Raw genomic sequence first — 21379 nt, 5'->3', positions numbered from 1 at the left:
TAATAAATATTTTTTCTGGTGGAGAAAAATACCATGATGGTAATCACTTGTCACACCTGGTAGGACCTGTTGCATGTATTAATTGATGAAATCCTGATAACTGAGCAAAGAAAAGATAAATATATATTTCTGTGCAATTTAAACGCTAGACCAGTAGTGTCTGCTGACAAGGGAACAAACAAACTAATCTTACTTAAGCAATCACCATAGTCCCCCAGTCTGTGGCTGATCTTGCTGTGCGTGTGACAATCACATCTTCAGACAGACAGAAATTGGGGTCCCACAGACTGCAAGAGGCCATGAGGCTCATTGAGTAAAAGAGACATTTCTGACAGTGTGGCACGAGTATCAGGGGCTACACTATTTTTTTCTCAACAAGAACTCAGTCTCACACAGAAAAGTTATCATACTTGATGCTTTTAATGAGCCTTTTATCCTGAGCTGGGTCTAGTTGGATGATTATTACATCTTTTAGGCTGCAAATAAAAAATAATAAAATGTATTTTGTCAGAAAATATAGGTTCATATATTCTCTTCCTCTCTGGCAAAACATAAAAACTGCATCTAGGCAAAATGTGAAAAAATGGTAGGCCTAACGAAGTCATAAAGTCCAGGTACAGGATATTTCCTCTCCTTCACAGCTTAAAAGCATGAAACGCAAATCTATGAATGTCTCTAGGAAAGCCATCAATCTCTCAGGATATTATTATATATTTATTTATTTATTTTATCTGATGGAATGTATATTTCACTTCTGATTCTTTTCCTTAATTGGAGTATATATTACAGATATTCTCAAGCAAGTATATCCATGTACACAGAATAAGCTAAATTCTGAAACTCTTAAGTAGGCAAATTTTAAATCATTCTTACAACTGACTGATTTCTTTTAACTGGCTGGTAACCCTGCAGCATCTAGCTCATCTCATGTGACAAGATACCACAAACTCAGTCTAGTGCTTCTTAATTAAAGATGTTAAATTACTGCCATGCTTTCCTTGTCTGGTCTAGTCATTTGAACATGATGGAGTAATTAGCTTACTGAAATATCAAAAAGAGCAAGCAATATAATATGTGAATTCTTAAAAAGATGTGAGTAGAGATTTCACATTTGTTTTGGCTGTATTGTCAGAATTTTATATACAAGAATCAACTACATCCCTCATTAGCGGATTTCTAGGTTTTACTACACAGTAAAACCATCTTCACTCATACATAAGTATCTAATTCCCTAATAAGTTCTTTATAGTTAGTTACATGATTTCCCAACAGACTTTAATGAGGTGCTAATAGCCAAGAGATTATCTCTACCAACCATTCACATAGCAAAGGGCAAACAGTAGATGCACATATGCCATGTAATAGGGTAGATGCACAGTTTTAAAAAGGATCATAATTATGAAGGAGGGAAATCCAAATGGTTTCACTACCTGTCATGGATAAAGAGATATTGAAAGTGATAGTCAGACGTATTGCGAACGAATTTCTGTTTATTACTTTACTAATTATTTTCTCATATCTGGAGCTGAAAGTTTTCTGGGCTGGCTGCAGAAAAGAGAAAAAACAGAACTTAAGGTCTGTCTAATATGTGTCTCTGTGTCTTAGCTGTAACACTGGGCAGCATCCCTCAGAGATACATGGCTTTAGAAGGTGCTTTGGGCTCCAGACACAGACTGCTAAGCCACAGGTGATTCAGCTGAGGATCTGATGAGAGCTGCACCATGACAATTTTAAGAAGAAACATAAATTACTTCAATTTACTCTGAAATACTGTCCTGTTAGCTACAGTGGTTCAAGAACATCTGCAAAAACACCTCAGAAATCTGTCTGTAGAAAGAACAAGTGGGGACAATGGCTTCAAGTGGTTAATGGAGTTAAATCCAGCTGGCGAGCCGTTACGAGTGGTGTCCCCCAGGGTCGGTACTGGGACCCATCTTGTTTAATATATTTATTGATGACCTAGATGAGGGGATTGAGTGCACTCTCAGTAAGTTTGCAGATGACACCAAGTTGGGAGGTGGTGTTGATCTGCCTGAGGGTAGGGAGGCTCTACAGAGGGATCTAGATAAGCTGGATCGCTGGGCTGAGGTGAATGGGATGAGGTTCAACAAGGCCAAGTGTCGGGTCCTGCACTTTGGCTGCAATAACCCCAAGCAGCGTTATAGGCTTGGGAATGAGTGGCTGGAAGATTGTGAAGAGGAAAGAGACCTGGGGGTGCTGGTTGATGCTCAGCTGAACATGAGCTGGCAGTGTGCCTGAGTGGCCAAGAGGGCCAACGGCATCCTGGCCTGCATTAGAAATAGTGTGGCCAGAAGAAGCAGGGAGGTGATCATCCCTCTCTACTCAGCACTGGTGAGGCCGCACCTCAAGTATTGTGTTCAGTTTTGAGCCCCTCACTACAGGAAAGATGTTGAGGCCCTGGAGCGTGTCCAGAGAAGGGCAACGAAACTGGTGAGGGGTCTGGAGCACAAGTCTTATGAGGAGCGGCTGAGGGAGCTGGGATTGTTCAGTCTGGAGAAGAGGAGGCTCAGGGGAGACCTCATTACACTCTCCAACTTCCTGAAGGGAGGTTGTGGTGAGGAGGGGTTTGGCCTCTTCTCCCAGGCAATGAACAGGACCTGAGGAAATGGCCACAAGTTGTATCAGAGGAGGTTTAGGTTAGACACGAGGAAAAACTTTTTCTCTCAGAGAGTGGTCAGGCACTGGAATGGCTGCCCAGGGAGGTGGTGGAGTCACCGTCCCTGGCAGTGTTCAAGAGGTGTCTGGACAAGGAGCTGCGAGATATGGTTTAGTAGCTTGTGGTAGCAGTGGTAATGAGAAGACAGTTGGACTGGATGATCTTATAGGTCATTTCCAACCTTGTGATTCTATGATTCTGTGATTCTCAATAGAACCATCATAAGCCGGTCCTGCTTGAGAGTCAGAGCCTGAGAGAGCTCATTTTCTCCCTCCCGATATTACACTACAGTAACATAGTACATGTGAAGGGAATGCATGTTGTTCTATATTAAATTACTAAGTAGATAAATTGCATCAATTAACCTGAGTTTTCTAATTCATTAAAAATGTATATTTTTATTATTGAGACTGTCTAGTACATATCTATGTAATGATTACAAGGGGCACAATTATTCTTTCATGCAATATTAATCATAACTTGTATATCATAGAAATGCAAAATTGATAGGAAGTCATAGTATAGTTTAGACAGGAGATTATGTCTAAGTTAATATATATAAAAAAATTATCCAATATTCTGAAAGGTTCGGTGATGTTTAAACTTTAAAAATCAAGCACAGATTAGAATGTGTTAATGCCAGCCAGTTATTAATCAAAATTACCTCTTTCTGTCCCCAAAGGAGAAGCTGGAATATTTGTACTTTCACAAAGCTGAAGGAATCACACATTTCTAAAGGCTTCTCCACATTTAATGTAGTGGAATTAGCAAGTGCTGCTTCTGGCCTTTTTAAATCCCTTACTTCATTTGATTATCTCCCCTTGTACCTTGAGGACATTCTCTGCTGTTAAAATTAGAAACTGGAGAGCTCTGAGAAGAGGAGCCAATACCTTGCAACTGCATCTTGAAGGGATTGTGTGTTTGCTTATTCCGTGAAACATAATTTAGTTCTAAGCAGTGCTTCATGCACTTTAGCTAATGGTTTTCAGGAGTTCTAAATGACCTCTCTAAGTCTTCTGTGGCTTGTCCTTGTAGCCTCAAGGGGAAAACACTACACATTAGGGAAGAAACAGTTCAGAAAATCATTCTGTTTCATCTGGTGTTTATTAAGTTTCTGAACACATATGAGAATAGCAAGGTATTTTTGCCCTAGATTGCACTGACCTTTGTGTTATATAGGTAGACCAACACAAATCCTGAAGGAGAGTACAGATCACATGAGCAGTGTTACTAGACTCGGCTGAATGGCAGCAATGGCAAAGTAATGAACTGCATACATCATGCACTCTGATGCCGGTTTCTTTTATTTCCATGAAGCTGCTTAATGAGACTTTTCATGCATAAAATTAATTTTTGCCCTATTCTATCAGCTTCCTGCACTAAAGGATTTACTTACAATTTTGTCAGATTTTATTTATATTTGCAATAAAAGGGATCAGAATCATAATGAATGCTTTCATTGATAAAGACAGGAAACACAAAAGAACTAAGGAAAACACAGAGACCACTTTCAGTTATGTTTAGAAAGTGCTCATGAGATGCTACTCAAAAAATACATGGAAGTCCATCTAGACAGAGAAGTCATATTTCAAAGATAGAGATTTTGAATGCTGTCCAGTCATCCATGTCAAGATAAAACCAAAGCTATTAACAGCTAGCTCTATTCATTGCAGGCAAAAAATCACCTTTGTCAATCCCTTTGAAGTTTATGCTGCTCTCCTTACACAGCAATGATAGGTGATTGCCTTCGGCAGTCAGGCCAGTTATTCACATATGCTGCCCCTTTCTTTCTGAAGGAGGAATTCAAAAGAATCTACAACTGTGCACGACCATTTTTGCAGGAAAACAGTGAAGACAACTGGAGAAGGAGCAGGATGTTTTGTTCTTTTCAATTATACAAAAAAAAAGCATAAATAATTGCTTTTAGCCCTGGTAATATTTATAGTCAGAAAAATATTTTTTCTTTGCTAATCAAATTTGCATGAATTATTAGTGGTTGAAAAAAAAGGAAGGAAGAAAACTGAACTACAATTTTCATAATGAGTGTGCTATAGCTTGAGAGTCTTCATTTACAGTGTCAGATGGTACTTGTCAATGGTTTACAGGCTGGTGCACCCTGGTTCCGTGACTAGCAGGGCAGAGGGATTTCATGGATCTGCGCCTCTGGAAAAGGGAAACAAGGGACCCCAAAATAATTAAATACAGTGGCAACGATCTGAGGAGAAACAAACTAATTTACTAAATATGGTATCGGAATGAAAGATAACACAATATAATACAATATAATTAGAACTGAAGCTAATGAAACAAATATAATGGAAAAGAGTGTCCGAAAGCTGGATAGGTCTCACCATAACACTGAGGTGAGATGCGCAGTCCGGTTGAGCAGCAGACAATAGAGCCTGATGAAGAAGAGCACATCAGGTGTCCTTGCCAGGGGTTATATCTCCTCTGTCCGCAAAGCCCCCTGGGGTGTGTAATTCCTCTTCTCTTCCAGACAGGTGCCCAGAACTGGAGCATTAACACCTTAACTCCCAGTGCACTACATGATGTTATGATGTGGAATACCAATAAACAAAAATCACAAAAACATGACAGTATTGATGGTAGATGATCAGGGGACTGGAGCACCTCCCCTGTGAAGACAAGCTGAGGGAGCTGGGCTTGTTCAGCCTGGAGAAAAGAAGGCTGCGGGGTGACCTCATTGCAGCTTTTCAGTACCTAAAGAGAGCCTACAAACAGGAGGGGAAACAAGTCTTTGAAAGGGTAGATAGCAGCAGGACAAGGGGAAATGGTTTGAAGTTGAGGGAGGGAAGATTGAGGTTGGATGTCAGGGGGAAGATCTTTACAGAGAGAGTGGTGAGGTGCTGGAACAGGCTGCCCAGAGAGGTTGTGGATGCCCCGTCCCTGAAGGTGTTCAAGGCCAGGTTGGATGGGGCCCTGGGCAGCCTGGTCTAGTATTAAATGTGGAAGTTGGTGGCCCTGCATGTGGCAGGGGGTTTGGAGATTCACAATCCTTGAGGTCCCTTCCAACCCTAGCCATTGTGTGATTCTTTGATTCTATGATTCTGTGCACAGGCTACATACCAGAATGGCTTAATCAGAGGGCACAGAAGAGAAAGGATAGTGTGCCCCTTCATATAATTAACATCTTTCCCCAGCAGGGCAGACATATCCATGCTAGTTTCATCAAAATAGCACAAGTAACAATAGCAGAGCTAAGGAAACAACACTGGCTTCAGACAGTTTTGTAAAAGGAAATGACCACAGGGCAAGAAATTCAGCTGCATGTGGCAGCCTTACCAGTTTTCTCAGGCTTTGGCCAGGGAGGACATACTGGGTACCCATTTAGTGATAGTTGTAATATTACATAGTTTCCTCACCCATCCTCAAAACTCTGCCTTGTGGAAGTTACTGTTAGGGAAAACAAAATGAAAGAAATTCATTAGGTATTCTTCCAAATTAGTGCACCAAATGACTTTGATCAAATAAATTAATCTTCATTTATTTCAGGCACAGGAAAAACACCCGCTTTGGTTGCAAGCCGGATGTCGTAACTAGAAAGTTTATTTTGGGATCATTGGATACAACCTGAGGTGCTCAAGATGAAGCATAGGATGATAGGTTTGTTTTTTTCCCCTTCCCCCTGCTAGTTGCCATTTTAATATAATCACTGGAGGCAGTTTGTGAAAATGTGAACATATAAAACAATCTGAATGCTTTGAATTCGATACAAAGAGTGGAGGAGGAGCAAGATCAAATTCCACCTGCCTGGCAAGTATAGGTAGTGCAATGGCACCTACAGAATATTGATGATTCTTCTGCTCGCTTCTTTTTGCGGCCATATGGATGATCACAAAAAACAGGGGATGCTGAATATTGCTCATCCTTTTACTTTCACCTGGGACTCATCACATATCTGCAGCTTTATTTCTACTTCTCTCTCTAGGAGGAAGCTGATACATTTCTGAATAAATTCACTCAGAGCTGAAACAAACTAATACACAAGAGCATTCAAAACACCTGCTTTAAAAGGCTCATCTAGAGAAAATTACAGCAAATTATTTCAAAAAACTATGAGATGATTTAAATGGACGAGATTTTCTGCCCTTTATCTTCATAGCTAGAATGGAAACAATAAAAATAAACATTCTCCCAAGAATCCTATTTCTGTGCAAATATGTTCAACAGACAATCCTCATGAAACTGAATTACTTGATAAACACGTCTCCATGAATGGTGATGTTTATAAAATGAATCATTAGGATCTTGAAGAATTCTGATGGGCTCCCCTGCTGGTCTTAATGGTTATATGCACACGAAGAGCAAGACAAATCAAATAGTACTGAATTAGGTCAATGATGTAAAAATCTAATGACTGCAAACAAATAAAATGATGCTGATATAATATAAAAGTTATTCTGCTAAGAGTCAGAAAGAAATAAGTATTCCAAACACCTATTGGACATGATCCTGAAATTACAAATTTCCTAAGACAAGTAATTCCAATTTTTCCTGTAAACACATTTCCTAAGAAAATACAACAACAACAACAACAACAACAAAGTTTGAAGTAGTATTTTTCTCTAAGTAATCCACCCTAAGTTGCTGCTTCAATCACCTTCAACCTTCCAGAGGGATAGCTAGATAGTAAGTATTAACCCACTTTGCAGACAAGACAAAACCAAATTCATCTGAAGATCAGCATCATCTGTCCCACTGCATAGGAAATCACATATACATGACAGTATAGTGTAAAGTTTATTCTTTGACATCACTGACTCTACTCTCCCTCTAACAGTGAGCCAGACTTTGGTAAACTGGACTCTGATAAATATAAAACCAAAAACCACCTCTCAGTGACAAATATGCCATCAAATATATTACGCTCAATGAAATATTACGTTCAAAGAAATGACTTCAGTGTCACAAAGAGGCTGATGTGATTTGCAGTGAGCATAAAGGAGAACCATGAAAACAGATAACATCACAATAAAAATATTTCCAGCTTTGCACTGAGCATTTATTGTGTGACTGTAAAACCGTTTGATAAAACTTCAGTATCAAGAACATCAAAATAGGAATGTGAGGTTTCTGAATATTGTTGTGAATATTGTACAAAGACAGTGACATCCATTCAGTGTGAAAAGCATAAGACATAGATCAGACAGATTATAAATAAGTAGTCTGTTCTGAAAGTTATGGTCCCTGATTATTTTCATGTAAACTACAATAGACACAATGACCACAATAAGACTTTTTGATAGAGCAAATTCTTAGCTCCAAAGCACGATTTTTCAACACATGTTGCTATTCAGCATGCAGTAACAAATCTTACTTACTCATAACTTATGAACTGGAGGGAAAGAGACACTGAGCTAAGAATTTGGGGCATGCAGTTGTAAAACTTGATAGAATCTCATTTTGCTTGGACTGTGTCCAAGCCTAACAGAATACCCTCAGCATGAAACATCAAGACATAAACTGCTTAAAAAAGCTGTTAACATAGGATGCATGGTAAACATCTGAGAGTACCATGCAGGCACAAGGCCAGCTATACAACCTTTGTCCACCACTTGCATGAAGAAAGGACTTTGCTGTAAATATTAAATCCTTAGAGAATGTAGGAAATTGCTTTCTGAAAAGGTTAATAAAATTTGATAATAGATTGTTCCACAGAATCAGAGAATTTCTGTTGATCAACTTCAGAGTCGTTTGAAATGTAGAAAGATACCAAGAGCCAGGAGTTGGGGTTCTTTTCTGTATTTGTGTTTGTGCAAATGTCTGGCAAAATTCCAGATACACTGGAACCAGTTGTAAAAGCAATTTGGGCATACAGTATTGGCATGAACATACACTGACACAGGCCTGAATACAGAGAACAGAATCATCAGAAGTCACAGAAACAAATTCATTTAATGAACTTTCTATAGCTAAAGATGTCTAATACTAAATGTTATTTGGAAATGGCCATACTTCTGAAATTGAACTATTTTATATACATCTAGGTTAAACAATGAGAGAAAGATCAATACTTCCTATGCATAGACAGAAACTTCAGCTCAACAATAGCTATTTTTATCTGCATAATGGCTGTATGAAATAAACACACCATATTTTGAACTTTTACTGCATGCCTAAGAACATAAAGTTATGATTTTTACTTGCACGTAATCAAAATCTCACTGTTTTCCTAGACAGGAACAGAAAAATTTCTTTCAAAGTATGCATAATATAATGTTGCTGTACCATCTCTCACATTCTTCGGAAGACTAACTATAATGATGCTGCATTTTCATACCAAGGACTGCATGATTTAAATGTAAGATATAAGAAACGCATGAGTTAACAATGAAGAACTTATTTTAATACCTAAGGCTTCATTACCTTGACAAAATGTATAAGGCAACATTATTATGATTGAGATAGGATTTTAATGGTACATTCTGAAGCAGAACTGAAACATTATATGATTCTATTCCTGAAGACAATGACTAAAGACCAAGATAGATTTAAGCATTTTGTAACCAACAAACTTTGTTATATATTGCACAAAACAATGCAGATTCTACTACATGAAAATTAAATGCAATTTTTATTATGCTGGTCCTTTCATTTATTGACTGAATCTTATGAAGAAATCAACAGACAGGTGAATATTGTGAAGACAGTCAATAATCTTAGAAGAGGGGAAAGATAAGAGAGGGCTCCAAAAGTGATAAACCTTGAAAAAAACTTTAAGAGTGAGTACATTGCATTTCTTTTGTACTATCATTCACCTAAATAATAAAATAAGGGAAACAGAGGATGATTAATCTCTATGTTCAGTAATCTATAGGGTTTTAAAATAGAAGTAAATGTATCACAGTAACACTGAGTTCCTGTGTTTCCTTCACTGAGTGAAGGAAAAAATTGGTTTATCATACAATCATAGAATGGCTTAGTTTAGAGGGGACCTTAAAGATCATCCATTTCCAACACCCTGCCATGGGCAGAGTTACCAGCCACTAGATCAGGCTGCTCAGGGCCCATCCAACCAGGCCTTGAATGCTCCCAGGGATGGGGTACCCACAGCTTACCTGAGTACCTTGTTCCACAGCCTCACCACCCTTTGAGTAAAAAATTTCTTCCAAACATCTAACCTAAATCTCACCTTTTTTAGCTTCAAGCCATTCCCCTTTCTCTTATTACTATCAGATTGCGTAAGTAGTCAGTCCTCTTTTATTTGTTTTAAAATCATCTCCTCCTAGTTTCAGTGGATGTCCCTTCATCAAATACAGTAGAAATCCCAGGGGACATCAGCATTCCTTAATTACCTTCGATGATATGAAAAAAAATAGTGAACAGTTTTCTGGGCAAAGTGTTAAAGACGTGTATCTCAAGTAACACCCTAGAGATGTTCAAGACCAGATTGGAAGGGGCCCTGGGCAACCTGTATTAAATGGGGAGGTTTGTGGCCCTGCCTGTGGCAGGGGGGTTGGAGATTCATGATCCTTGAGGTCCCTTCCAACCCTGGCCATCCTGTGATTCCGTGGTTCTGTGATTCTGTAAGCGCTGAATTTATGTATTATAGGAGACATAGAAGAGCTGAGACATGAGTTCCAAATGAATCTCCAGTAATCTAGGTTCCAGATGAATACATCTGGAGGAAACAGCTGTCAGCAACTTCATCACTGATAACAACCTATCTTGTAGACCTGTGAAATATTTGGAGGGTTTTCTGGCTGAGAATAGACCAGGAATAGGAAGTTAGTCATCATGATTTAATTTATATTTATGAATCTCTTTTCAACTACAGCTCTTGATATTTAAGTTTTTCAACTTACTAAAATAAATATATTTTTTGCTGCAATAAGTTTGTGCAGATGCCCATCACCACAGCTAGGAAGGCAGAGTTTCAGCATATTAAGCTGAGCCCACTTAAAACAGAAAAGACAAATCATGTCAATGATATCATGTCTTAGATTGTAGTGCTGCAGCCAATAAAATAAAAACACAGCATACAGATCAGTAATCATTTGTTGCCGTAAGCAGAAACTCTGCTGTGTGCAACAAAAATTTATTGTAACATATTTTTTTCCCATTTTCACACCCAAACATGAATCTTCTCAGCCTCACTGTAGAATCTTCAAAGTAAAACTTGTCTCTTTTGAAATGAGTGCAGTGAAGTCTCAATGGAATTGAGGAGTTTTCATGCCACCCTTTTTTTCTTCTTTTCCCCATCTCTTAGTTCTTATAAATACAACAAAAATAGTATTAACTCACAGGAATACTAACCAAGATTTTGAAGCTCATATATACTCAGAAGACTTGGTTGTTCTCAATTTTTCATCTCTTAGAAACTTCACTTCTCCCTAACTTATGATTTTTTTTCTCATTTTCTTATTAGCTGGCTTCCTTCTGTGTCCAACAATTTGATCTCTGAATTGTTAGTTTTTTCTTTCTCTATAGATGCTCCATTTCTTTAGACCTTAATGTTTTTTTAGAAAAAATAAAGAAAGATCATGTGTATGTTTTTCTACCTATTTTCCTTACTTTCTGCTTTAGTTTTGCATTCAAGTTTGCACATAATCAAAAACTAAACCGTATGAACACAGAGGCTGACATGTTCCAGAGGAGCAGCACCACGGCCTATCTAGCCTTGAAGAAAAAGGCAGAATACAGAGAATATAAGCAAGAGTCAAGAATTCTAATACAATTCTGAAATCTAGAAAATCAACTTACTTCCTTACAACTTTTTTCCTACATTACTGAAGAGTAATTCTGCCACCGAATCAAACTCATTCCTGAAAAAAAGGTGTGGGTTTCTTTTTGGGTTTTTTTGGGGGGGAAGGGAGGGGAAGGGAAGTTTTTTTAATTTGTTTTTTGTTTTTTGCTTTTTGCTTCTTTGCATTGAGGATTAATATTTTAAAGAGAAAGTTCTGAACACACACACACACACACACACACACACACACACACACACACACAGGGGATATATTTTTCCCAAAAACTCAGCTGAAAGTCATGACACTTTGTACATGAGCAATTTTCTCATTCAATTTAGCAAGTTGGAGTTACATTGCTAAAGATTTTAGATGTACTGGAGCAAGGAAATGGCAAACATCATCTTAATGAATCACTCCAGGCACACCTTACAGCCTATCTAAACAGAGATGATGCTTAACAAACTGTGTAACGTAAGATTTTAAAAAAGGAATAAAGAAAAGAGCAGGTCATAGGCAGTATCTTTCATTTAGTTTAACCTACACTACAAAACAAACAAATAAATGAATAACTCCTCCCCCAAGCAAACAACCAATAACAAAGAAACAAGAATTAGTTGATGTGAAACAAATAGTCTAAATACATATATTTTTAATGAACCTTTATTTTAGCAGTGTTCTACAATGAAAAGTGAGAGAAATTTGTTTTTCCTGCATGTTCAAGCAAGAGCTTTCATCCCCATCCCAGACTCAACATGCAAGTGACAGAAAGTGAAGTGCCAACAAATTTGATCAGAATATGAGTGCTGCCTTCATATACATTGTCCAACTGCCCTGCACATGGGAATCTAGTTCACAGCAGCTAATAGTATATTAAAGAATGTGTTCATATGTTTTCTTACAGATATTTTGATTACAAATCTGTATGCTATTTGCATACTGTCACTCCTTGCTACGTGTTCCACATGCTCTGGCCTTTCTCCTTCACAGTCTCTCCAGCCTGGTAAGCTTGAAGAGCTTTTGCTTACTCAAATTTTCACATTTTAGTTTGGTTAAATAATTTATTTTTTTAAGCACAGTCTTCTCAAGATGACACTATACCAATTCTCTCTAAGCATTTAAGCATTGTGTTTCTGCCTGCACTGAATACTCTGCATGCAGTTAGTTTTCTGTTGCTTTCTTTCTTATGAGGCAGAAATCAGATCAATAGTTAGTTGCTATTTCATCATAGTTGCATGTTTAAAGAACACAGGAGTAAAACTGGAACAAAACTAACTGCCTCACAATAGTTTTAGACTTTTTTCAAACATCATAAAAGCAAGAAAGGATTGTCCCATCATCAATGACACAAACATTACTTCTTTTTCAGAGAAGTAATTTTGCTTTGTACTTCAAGTTCTTAGTGTTCAGACCAGTTAATAACTCAAAATAAAAGCATAGTGTCATTGCTAGAGCTGGATACAAAACCTCTTGTTTTTTGTTTTCATTTCTTACTACAGCAATTCTCTTTCTTTTTCCAGTCTAGGTGAGTAATCTCCTTACATGAAAATCTGTAGATAATACTGCATTACCTCAGCAAATAATCACGCTAGATAAAGCACCTGAATAACTCACCCAGTGTGGTCATACTAAATAGTTGCAATTTGGTTCAGATTTCAGTTCATTGCCAGTAGTACAAACCATGCTTGCAGTCAGGAAATGACAACACCCCTAACAAGAGAATGTGGTAACTTAAAGATACAAACATTTTTCATTGAATGTCCTCTCCTTACCAGAGGATGTGAAAGAAGAGGATGCATTCTTTCTACATATTTCCTGAACAAATATGAGTTTTAAAAAACTATCTTCAGTATGTGCTCTCCAGATCAAAGTGGCTGGCTAGGTATTATTCCAGGATCAGGTACTCCAGCTGGGAAGGAACTACTCGAGTCACTGAAGTGTAATTTGCATATTTTCACTTTAGCATGGGACAAGTTCGAATAGACAATATGAGTTCTTGTCTCAGTATCAGAGTATATTTTTAGTTCTTCCTTCAGAAATCATATTGACACTGAATTTCTCTCACTTTATGTAGCACAGTCCTCTACACTGAGAACAGGGATAGTGGAGTAAAATGCTAGGATCATTCATTTTTTTTCTGAATTCCTTCTGCCTAGATTTTCTTATTTAATATCAATGTATCCCTGATAGCTAAGGTTCCTCTTTCACAGTACACATGCTAAGTTTCTTCCCACAGAAGACCATGTCGTGAATGGTATTTTTCTTAATTTCTGCCACAGTTCTTTAATTTCCAGGTTCAGTTGTGAGACACCCCAGAAGGGGTTGTGTAGCACAGAAGTTAACCACAATAACTTTGCCATCTAATTACTTACACTTTCTAAAAGAATTTAGCAGAGAACAATATTAAATGAAATTTAAATGCAAAAAACTCGCAGTGGCTAGAGGACAGTGGATTTGTTCTGCTATCTGCTGACAGTGCAAAAGAAAAAGCCTCCATAGAACTTTTAGTATGTTCTTCATCATTGTCATCAAAGTTCTGTGAAGTTTCACACTCTTCAAACTATCAACAGCTTTAATTCTTTCTCTAATGTACATCTTTGCTTACAACTTATCATAGAATGATAGAATCATAAAATCGCTCAAGTTGGAAAAGACCATAGAGATGAACAAGTCCAACCACAACCTAATCACAGCAAATTAACCTGGATGTTTCAATAACACTCAGCATCACCAAATCTCAAAATGCTTTCTAAATATTAATCCAAAAGAGATGGTAACAATTTCTACAATTCTAACAAAATGGCTGCAAACACAGCACATATCTTTATGATTTAAAAAGTAAGAAATAAAAATGAGGTCCACCAAAATACGTTTAAAATTTATGCTTGAACTTGATTTGATGGTCCAGATGCTGTGTGAATTTTATAACAACTAAAGCCATTCTAGTCTATATCTATGTTATGTTATGGAATAAGGCTGAGGTGCTTAATGCCTTCTTTGCCTCAGTCTCTAATAGTAAGACTTGTTACTCCCTGGGCACACAGCCCCCTGCACTGGTAGATAGGGATGGGGAACAGAATAGGCCCTGCATGATCCACGATTAGATGGTTTTGGACCTGCTCCAAAAGCTGGATATTCACGAGCCCATGTGGCCGGACGGATTGTATCCTAGAGTACTGAAGGAGTTGGCAGGTGTTGTTGCCCAGCCACTCTCCAACATTCTTCAGCAGTCTTGGCTGATTGGGGATGTCCTAGTGGATTGGAGACTGGCAAATGTGACGCTCATCTTCAAAGGGCCAGAAAGATGATCCTGGTAGCTACAGAGCTATCAGTCTCAGCTTGGTGCCAGGGAAGGTTATGAAACGGATAATCTCACGAGCCATCATGGGCCAATTAAAAGTCAACCAGGGGATCAGGCCCAGTCAGCATGGGTTTATGAATGTTAGATCCTCTTTGACAAACCTGACTTCATTCTATGACAATGAATAGACCCACTTAGTCGATGAAGACAAGGCTGTTGATGTGGTCTACCTGGACTTCAGTAAGGCCTTTGACACTGTCCCCCACAACATCCACATGGAAAAACTGGCTGCCCATGGTTTCAATGGGCGTACTCTCTGTTGGGTGAAACAATGGCTGGGCCCAAAGATTTGTGGTCAATGGAGTTAAATCCATTCACGAGCGGTGTTCCCCATGGCTTGGTACTGGGGCCTCTTCTATTTAACATCTTGAGTGCACCCTCTGCAAGTTTGTAGATGACACCAAGTTGTGAGGAAGTGTTGATTTTCAGAGGGGAGAAAGGTACTACAGAGGGACCTGGACAGACTGGATTGATGGGCCAAGGTCAACTGTATGAGTTTCAATAGGGCCAAGTGTCAGATCCTGTGTTTTGGTCACAACAACCCCAGGCAACCCTGCAGGCTTGGGGAGGAGTGGCTGGAAAGCTGCCTGATGGAAAGAGATCTTGGTGTTCTGATGGACAGTCAGCTGAATATGAGCCAGCAGTATGTCCAGGTGGCCAAGAAGGCCAGTGGCATCCTGGCTGGTATCAGGAATGATGTGGTGAGCAGGACTAGGGAAATCATCCTGTCCCTGTACTCAGCACTTGTGAGGCCCCAGCTTGAGTACTGTGTTAAGTTTTGGGCACCTCAGTACAGCAAGGACATTAAAGTGCTGGAGCAGGTCCAAGGAAAGGCAACAAGGCTTGTGAAGGGCTTGGAGAATATGCCCTATGAGGAGAGACTGAAGGAACTGGAGCTGTTTAGACTGAGGGAAAGGAGGCTGAGAGGAGACCCTTTATTCTTTTCCAATACCTGAAAGGTGTTTACAGTGAGAGCAGGATTGATCTTTTCTCACTGGTGACAGGTGACAAGACGAGGGGAAATGGCCTTGAGTTACACCAGGGTAAGTTTAGGTCGGATATGAGGAAAATCTTCTTTACAGAAAGGGTTGTTAAGCTCTGGAATAGGCTCCCCAGGGATGTGGTTGAGTCACCATCCCTGGATGTGTTTAAAAACCATTTGGATGTGGTGCTCAGGGTCATGATATGGCATAGGGTTGTTAGTGTTGGGGTGGTGTGGTTAGACTCGATGATCTTTGAGGTTTTTTCCAGCCCAGGAGATTCTATGATTCTATGATTCTATTATTCTATGTTCTTAGTAACTTTGAACAGCCAAGAAATCTGGCAAAAAACATATTTAATTTCTAATCAATTCAGAATGCTGAAACACTCTTAGTACTTTTCTTTCAACATGTAAGACATTTACACTGGCGGTAACAATAATGATAAAGTACACGTAAGTGGATTTTTTTGTGTGTGTGCTTTTCATTTTTGTATCTTTGATTAAAGGAATAAATTTGAAAGTTCGGTACAGACTTGACTACAATACGGACAAATGATTTAAACCAACAGTTAAATATACTTGCATATTTATGAGACACTTCGTGCTATTTTGTCATTAACATTCATACATATACAAAACCTGAAGAGGATAACATTAACTTCCAAATGATGCAGTGACTTCTATATGTAATGTCAAGCTTGAATGAACTTTTACTTTAACCCTCTCAGTTGTGTTAATAATGTGACTTGTAATTTTATTGTAATTGTGGTTAGAAAAAGAACTATCTTGTTTATTAAAAAAGTTTTATTTGAAATGTTGGCATCCAAAATGTCAGTGACCATCCCCATGTACCTAATATAGTGAAAATGTTATTTAAACAGTTTGGTTGCTCTAACATAAAGGAACCAAATGATATTGTATTTAACTGCTCTTAAAATATCAACTTTTTCTTTAAACTCAGTCTCATTTCTCCGGAAAACTTTCATTCTCCCCTCATAGAAATGAAAGCCTTGTAAAAGATTGGTCTTTAAAAATGGAATAATTACTAAACTAACCCAAATGGAAAAAAAAAAGAACATTCAGGCTATTATATATAACTTAATTTTATGTAATCAAAATTAAGTTAAATAATCATAGCTGCATCTTCTGATATTCTGATGCAATCCTCTGTCTCATTTAATATTTTAGGTGCTTTTAACAAGGCTGCATGGAGTGCAAGAAGTCTTTTTTTATTTTAGACTTCAATAAATGAGCTTGCCTCATGCACTTACTTTCTGCACACTTTTTCTTCAGTAAGTAACAGTAACAGTAGTAACAGTAGTAACATATGGAAGCCTGAGAAATGCACTGGGCAAAACAGAGAAAAGCTTTTCAGGCTGGCATAGGCTGCACTGGGGATCCTTCCAATAAGTGCTATTTCTCTGGGCTAGAACAGCATGGGACTACCAGCATACTACATACAGCCATGTACATGAGAAGGTTGTAGTGATTTAGAGTGATCTTCTCCTAAAGTCCGAGCTTAAAATTTCTCACAGTTGAAAAGGTATTATAGCATGTTGTACTCATTTATCCTGTGTAGAATTGGGAAAAGGCTCAATGATTTCTGAAATGGTCAGAAACAATGTGCAGTCATCAGTGTGCTTTGAACAGAATGAGGAGCAAACTGGAAGACCTAACAGTAAAACAAAGAATGTCATGTTGAAACTGTGGCCTGGAAAAGTTTATATGTGAGACTCAGTAATGTATTACAGCAAAAAATTCAAACAATAGCACAGATTGAGGGCTTTCTATTCTTCCACCCACAGATACTGTACAGTAACTAGAACAGTTCTGAAGCTTTGTCAAAAGTTAATTCTATTATAATAAAATCTGTCAATGGAGTCGAATTAAATTCTCAGACAAGATCAACAATAATATATGACTAAATCTTTCATCTTAAGGACCATGCTACACCAAGAGCTATTATGTTGAAGTGAGCTGTCTATGCAGACAGTCTGTTTTGTTTTTTTCTTCATTTTAATTTTTGCTGAAGCCTCTAAAACCAACAGTAGCATAAAGCAAGAGCACAAGTTACTCAGACATCTCCCATTAACAAAAAAAAACTTACAATGAATTTAATAGTATTAATTTGTCTAGATGCTCCATGATAAATTCCTGTCACAATCTACATAGCCATTTGCTGCATATTCATGTATCACCACACTCCGAAATGCTTGCATACACATTCTAAAAATCCTTCTTCAAATCCGCAAGCAGTGAAAAACAGCAACAACAAAATGATTTTATTTTCCAAGGAATTGGATGGGAATTACAATAAAATTGCTTCAATTCCTTTCTTTGCTTTAGATTCAGATATGTCAAAACTCAGGATTCATCTTGGTTGTTCCCCTCCTACGTTTTCTTGCAGCAGTATGCACATCCCTGTATTTTTCCCACAGTAAGTTAGATTCTATCTTTACAAGGACCCAATAAATTAGAGAGAGTGAATCAGATCCACCACCCTGCTGTGTCTGATACACAGGGGTCTGAGGCAGGAGGGAAGGGAGTTGTGACACTATGATCCATCCTGGTGCCATACATTTTCCAATGGGGATAGTGCTCAGAGAAGATCTGATGGACCTGCATCCACCATCATCTGTCCAGTGTGCACAAGGCCTCACTTTCTATGAAACACGTCACCCACGTGTGCCTACCATACCACTAAACGCATCAGGATTTCCTTCTCATTGCAGAATCTAGATTGTGGAGTAAAGTGGAACATTAAAGATTTTCTTGCTAGACAGTCTGGTCAGTTCAAAACATAATGCATAGGAAGCTTCTCTGCAACTCTCATTTGTCAGAATTCCCTGTGTATAGTTGCAGATTTTTGTGAAAGATAATGAACTCCGGAATCCTTACAGTGCGTCACTGTTATCATTCCAGCCCTTATTTCACATCACTACATCATGCTTAATATATCACAGACTCATAGAATCAGAGGGTTGGAAAGGACTTTCAAGATCATCTAGTCCAACTGTCCTCTTAGCACCATTACTACTACTAAGCTACTAAACCATATCTTATAGCACCTCATTCACCACCAGGGATGATAATTCCACCACCTCTCTGGACAGGTCATCCCAGTGCCTGACCATTCTTTGAGAGAAAAGATTTTTCCATATATCTAATCTAAATCTCTCCTGGAGCAACCTGTGGCCTTTTCCTCAGGTCCTAAATAGAATCACAGAATCATATATACAAACAAACAATAATTAACATTTATTAAACACACATAGACACTTACATACATACATACATATATATATACACATGGAATTACTGACTACACTCCCCCAACATCAAATTCCCTTGTTGTACACATGGAACATCCCCATTACTCTGTATTACTCACCAAACATGGACTCACGTCATTAAGCAAAAAAAGTTTCACAGTGAGGTTTGCCCTTTCTAGAAGCTGGAAAACCCCAAATCACTTCTCCCAGCATGCCCTTTACGTGTAATACAGGGACCTTATCTCCCTCTACAGTATGTTGGAAGTTCTACTGGGCAGGACCATCTCAATTGGTTGAATCTCAATTGACCAACCAGGTGGCTTCTGCCAAATGCTTCTCCCAGTGCTTAAATGTTCCACCACCCATTGTTTTCAACATAATTTTTTAAGCTGGTGCATGATAGGGGATATGAAAAATCCACTCAATGCCATGATCTTTGGCACAGGTATTTACAGGAGAATTTTTGAAATGAGTCCCATTATCTGACTCAACTCTTTCTGGAGTGCCACGTTGCCATAGGGCTTGTTTCTCGAGACCTAATATGATGTTTCAGGTGGTAGCATGGCGTACTGCATATGTTTCAAGCCACCCACTGGTAGCTTCCACCATGGTAAACATATAATGCGTACCAACGCAGGTTCATGGCAAGGTGATATAATCAACCTACCATGCCTCCCCATATTTATACTCTTGCCATCACCATTCCTCCCAGAGGGGTTTTATCTTCTTGACTTGTTTAATTGAGGTGTATGTTTCACAGTCATGAATAACCTGGGCAATAGTGTTCACAATCCACTCCTGGGTCTCTAGCCCACTTATATATTGCATCTCTTCCTTGATGGCCAAAGATTTTAAGGGCCCACTGAGCTAGAAATAATTCACCCTTGTGTTGCCAGTCCATATCTACTTGAGCCACTTCAGTTTTAGCAACTAGATCTACCTGGTGGTTATTTTGTTGTTCTTCAGTAGCCCAATTCCTGGGAACATGAGAATCTATATGACAAAACTTTACAATCATATTCTCTATTGGGGCAGTAGTGTCTCTCAATAATCCAACAGCCCAAATAAATTTAGTTCTTCACTGCCAGTTTTTTTGTTCCCACTGCAGTAACCAGCCCCATGAGGCATTTGCCACCACCCATGAGTCAGTATAAAGGATTGGTCACCTCCCCTGTTCAGCAACACCTAAGGTCAGTTGGACAGCCTTAACCTCTGCAAATTAGCTTGATTCTCCTTTTCCTTTGGAGGCCTCTGCAACTTACTGTGTAGAATTCCACACTGTAGCTTTTCATCTGTGATGCTTCCCCACAGTACAACTTGATCCATCTGTAAACAGGGCGTATCTCTTTTCATTTTCTGATAATTATTGTATGGCGGGGCCTCTTTAGCATGTGTTACTTTTTCTCCTGGTGATGTTCCAAACTTTTTACTTTCAGGCCAGTCTGTGATCATGTCTAGGATTCCTGAATGACTGACGTTCTCCATCTAAGCTCATTGTATAATCAATTCAATCCACTTACTCCAAGTGGTATCAGTAGAATGATGGGTGGAGGTAACTCTTCCTTTAAATATCCAACTTAGCACCAGCGGTCAAAGTGCTAGAAGGAGCTGTATTTCAGTACCAATTACTTTGGAAGCAGCTCGAACTCCATCGTATGTGACTAGTATCTCCTCCACGACTGGAGTAGTACTCTTTAGAACCCTTATATACTCAACTCCAAAATCCAAGGCCAAAGACTCCAAATGGGCTTCTCTTTCCAGCAGCAGTGCAGAGCATTTTTTTTTTCCATCACCTACTATCCATACTGGCCTTAGAGCCATGGCACGGGCTATATCCTGTTCAATTTGCTCAAAAGTCTGCTGCTCCTCAGGTTCTTCTTTTGCATCACCTGATGAAGGAAGCTTACAATGAGGCTACAGTTTGGAACATGCACTCTCCAAAAACCCACTACACCCTGAAAAGATTGAGTTTCTTTCTTACTGTTGGGCAGAGTGATAGCAGTAATTTTGTTGACCACATCCGTTGGTATATGAAGACATCCATCTTGGCATTTTGTATCTAGGAACTGAATTTCCTGTGCAGGTCCTTTCATTTTGCTTTGCTTAATAGAGAAAGACCGTCTCACAGAAGGATTTGTCTTATTCTCTCTCCTTTATTGAAAGCTTCTTCTGCTGTATTGTCCCACACAATAACATCATCAATATACTGCAGGTGTTCAGGAGCACTGCCCAGTTTCAGTGAGGTTTGGATCAATCAGCGGTGAACAGTCTACATTTCCACCCCTGGGGTAATACCAGGTACACTGAACGCCCCTCCAAGTGAAAGCAAACTGTGGCTTACATTCTGTGGCCAAAGGAGTAGAGAAAAAGATGTTAGCAATG

General features: G+C 38.8%; 1 protein-coding gene across 1 annotated transcript in view; it reads right to left on the bottom strand.

The window, feature by feature from the left end:
* The window catches only part of LOC109367559 (uncharacterized), a 59698-nt gene extending 39216 nt beyond the window's left edge, over positions 1-20482 (bottom strand). Inside the window, exon 1 of the mRNA XM_085214093.1 lies at positions 20260-20482. Coding sequence (XP_085070219.1) covers positions 20260-20482 — 223 coding nt within the window. The remainder of the gene's footprint in view (positions 1-20259) is intronic.
* Between the last annotated feature and the right edge of the window lie 897 nt (positions 20483-21379).

This window comes from Meleagris gallopavo, chromosome Z (genome assembly GCF_905368555.1).
Source record: "Meleagris gallopavo chromosome Z, MGAL_WU_HG_1.1, whole genome shotgun sequence".
Lineage (NCBI taxonomy): Eukaryota > Metazoa > Chordata > Aves > Galliformes > Phasianidae > Meleagris > Meleagris gallopavo.
The sequence above is the reverse complement of the archived record's forward strand: the minus strand, read 5'-3'. Positions and strand labels throughout refer to the sequence as shown.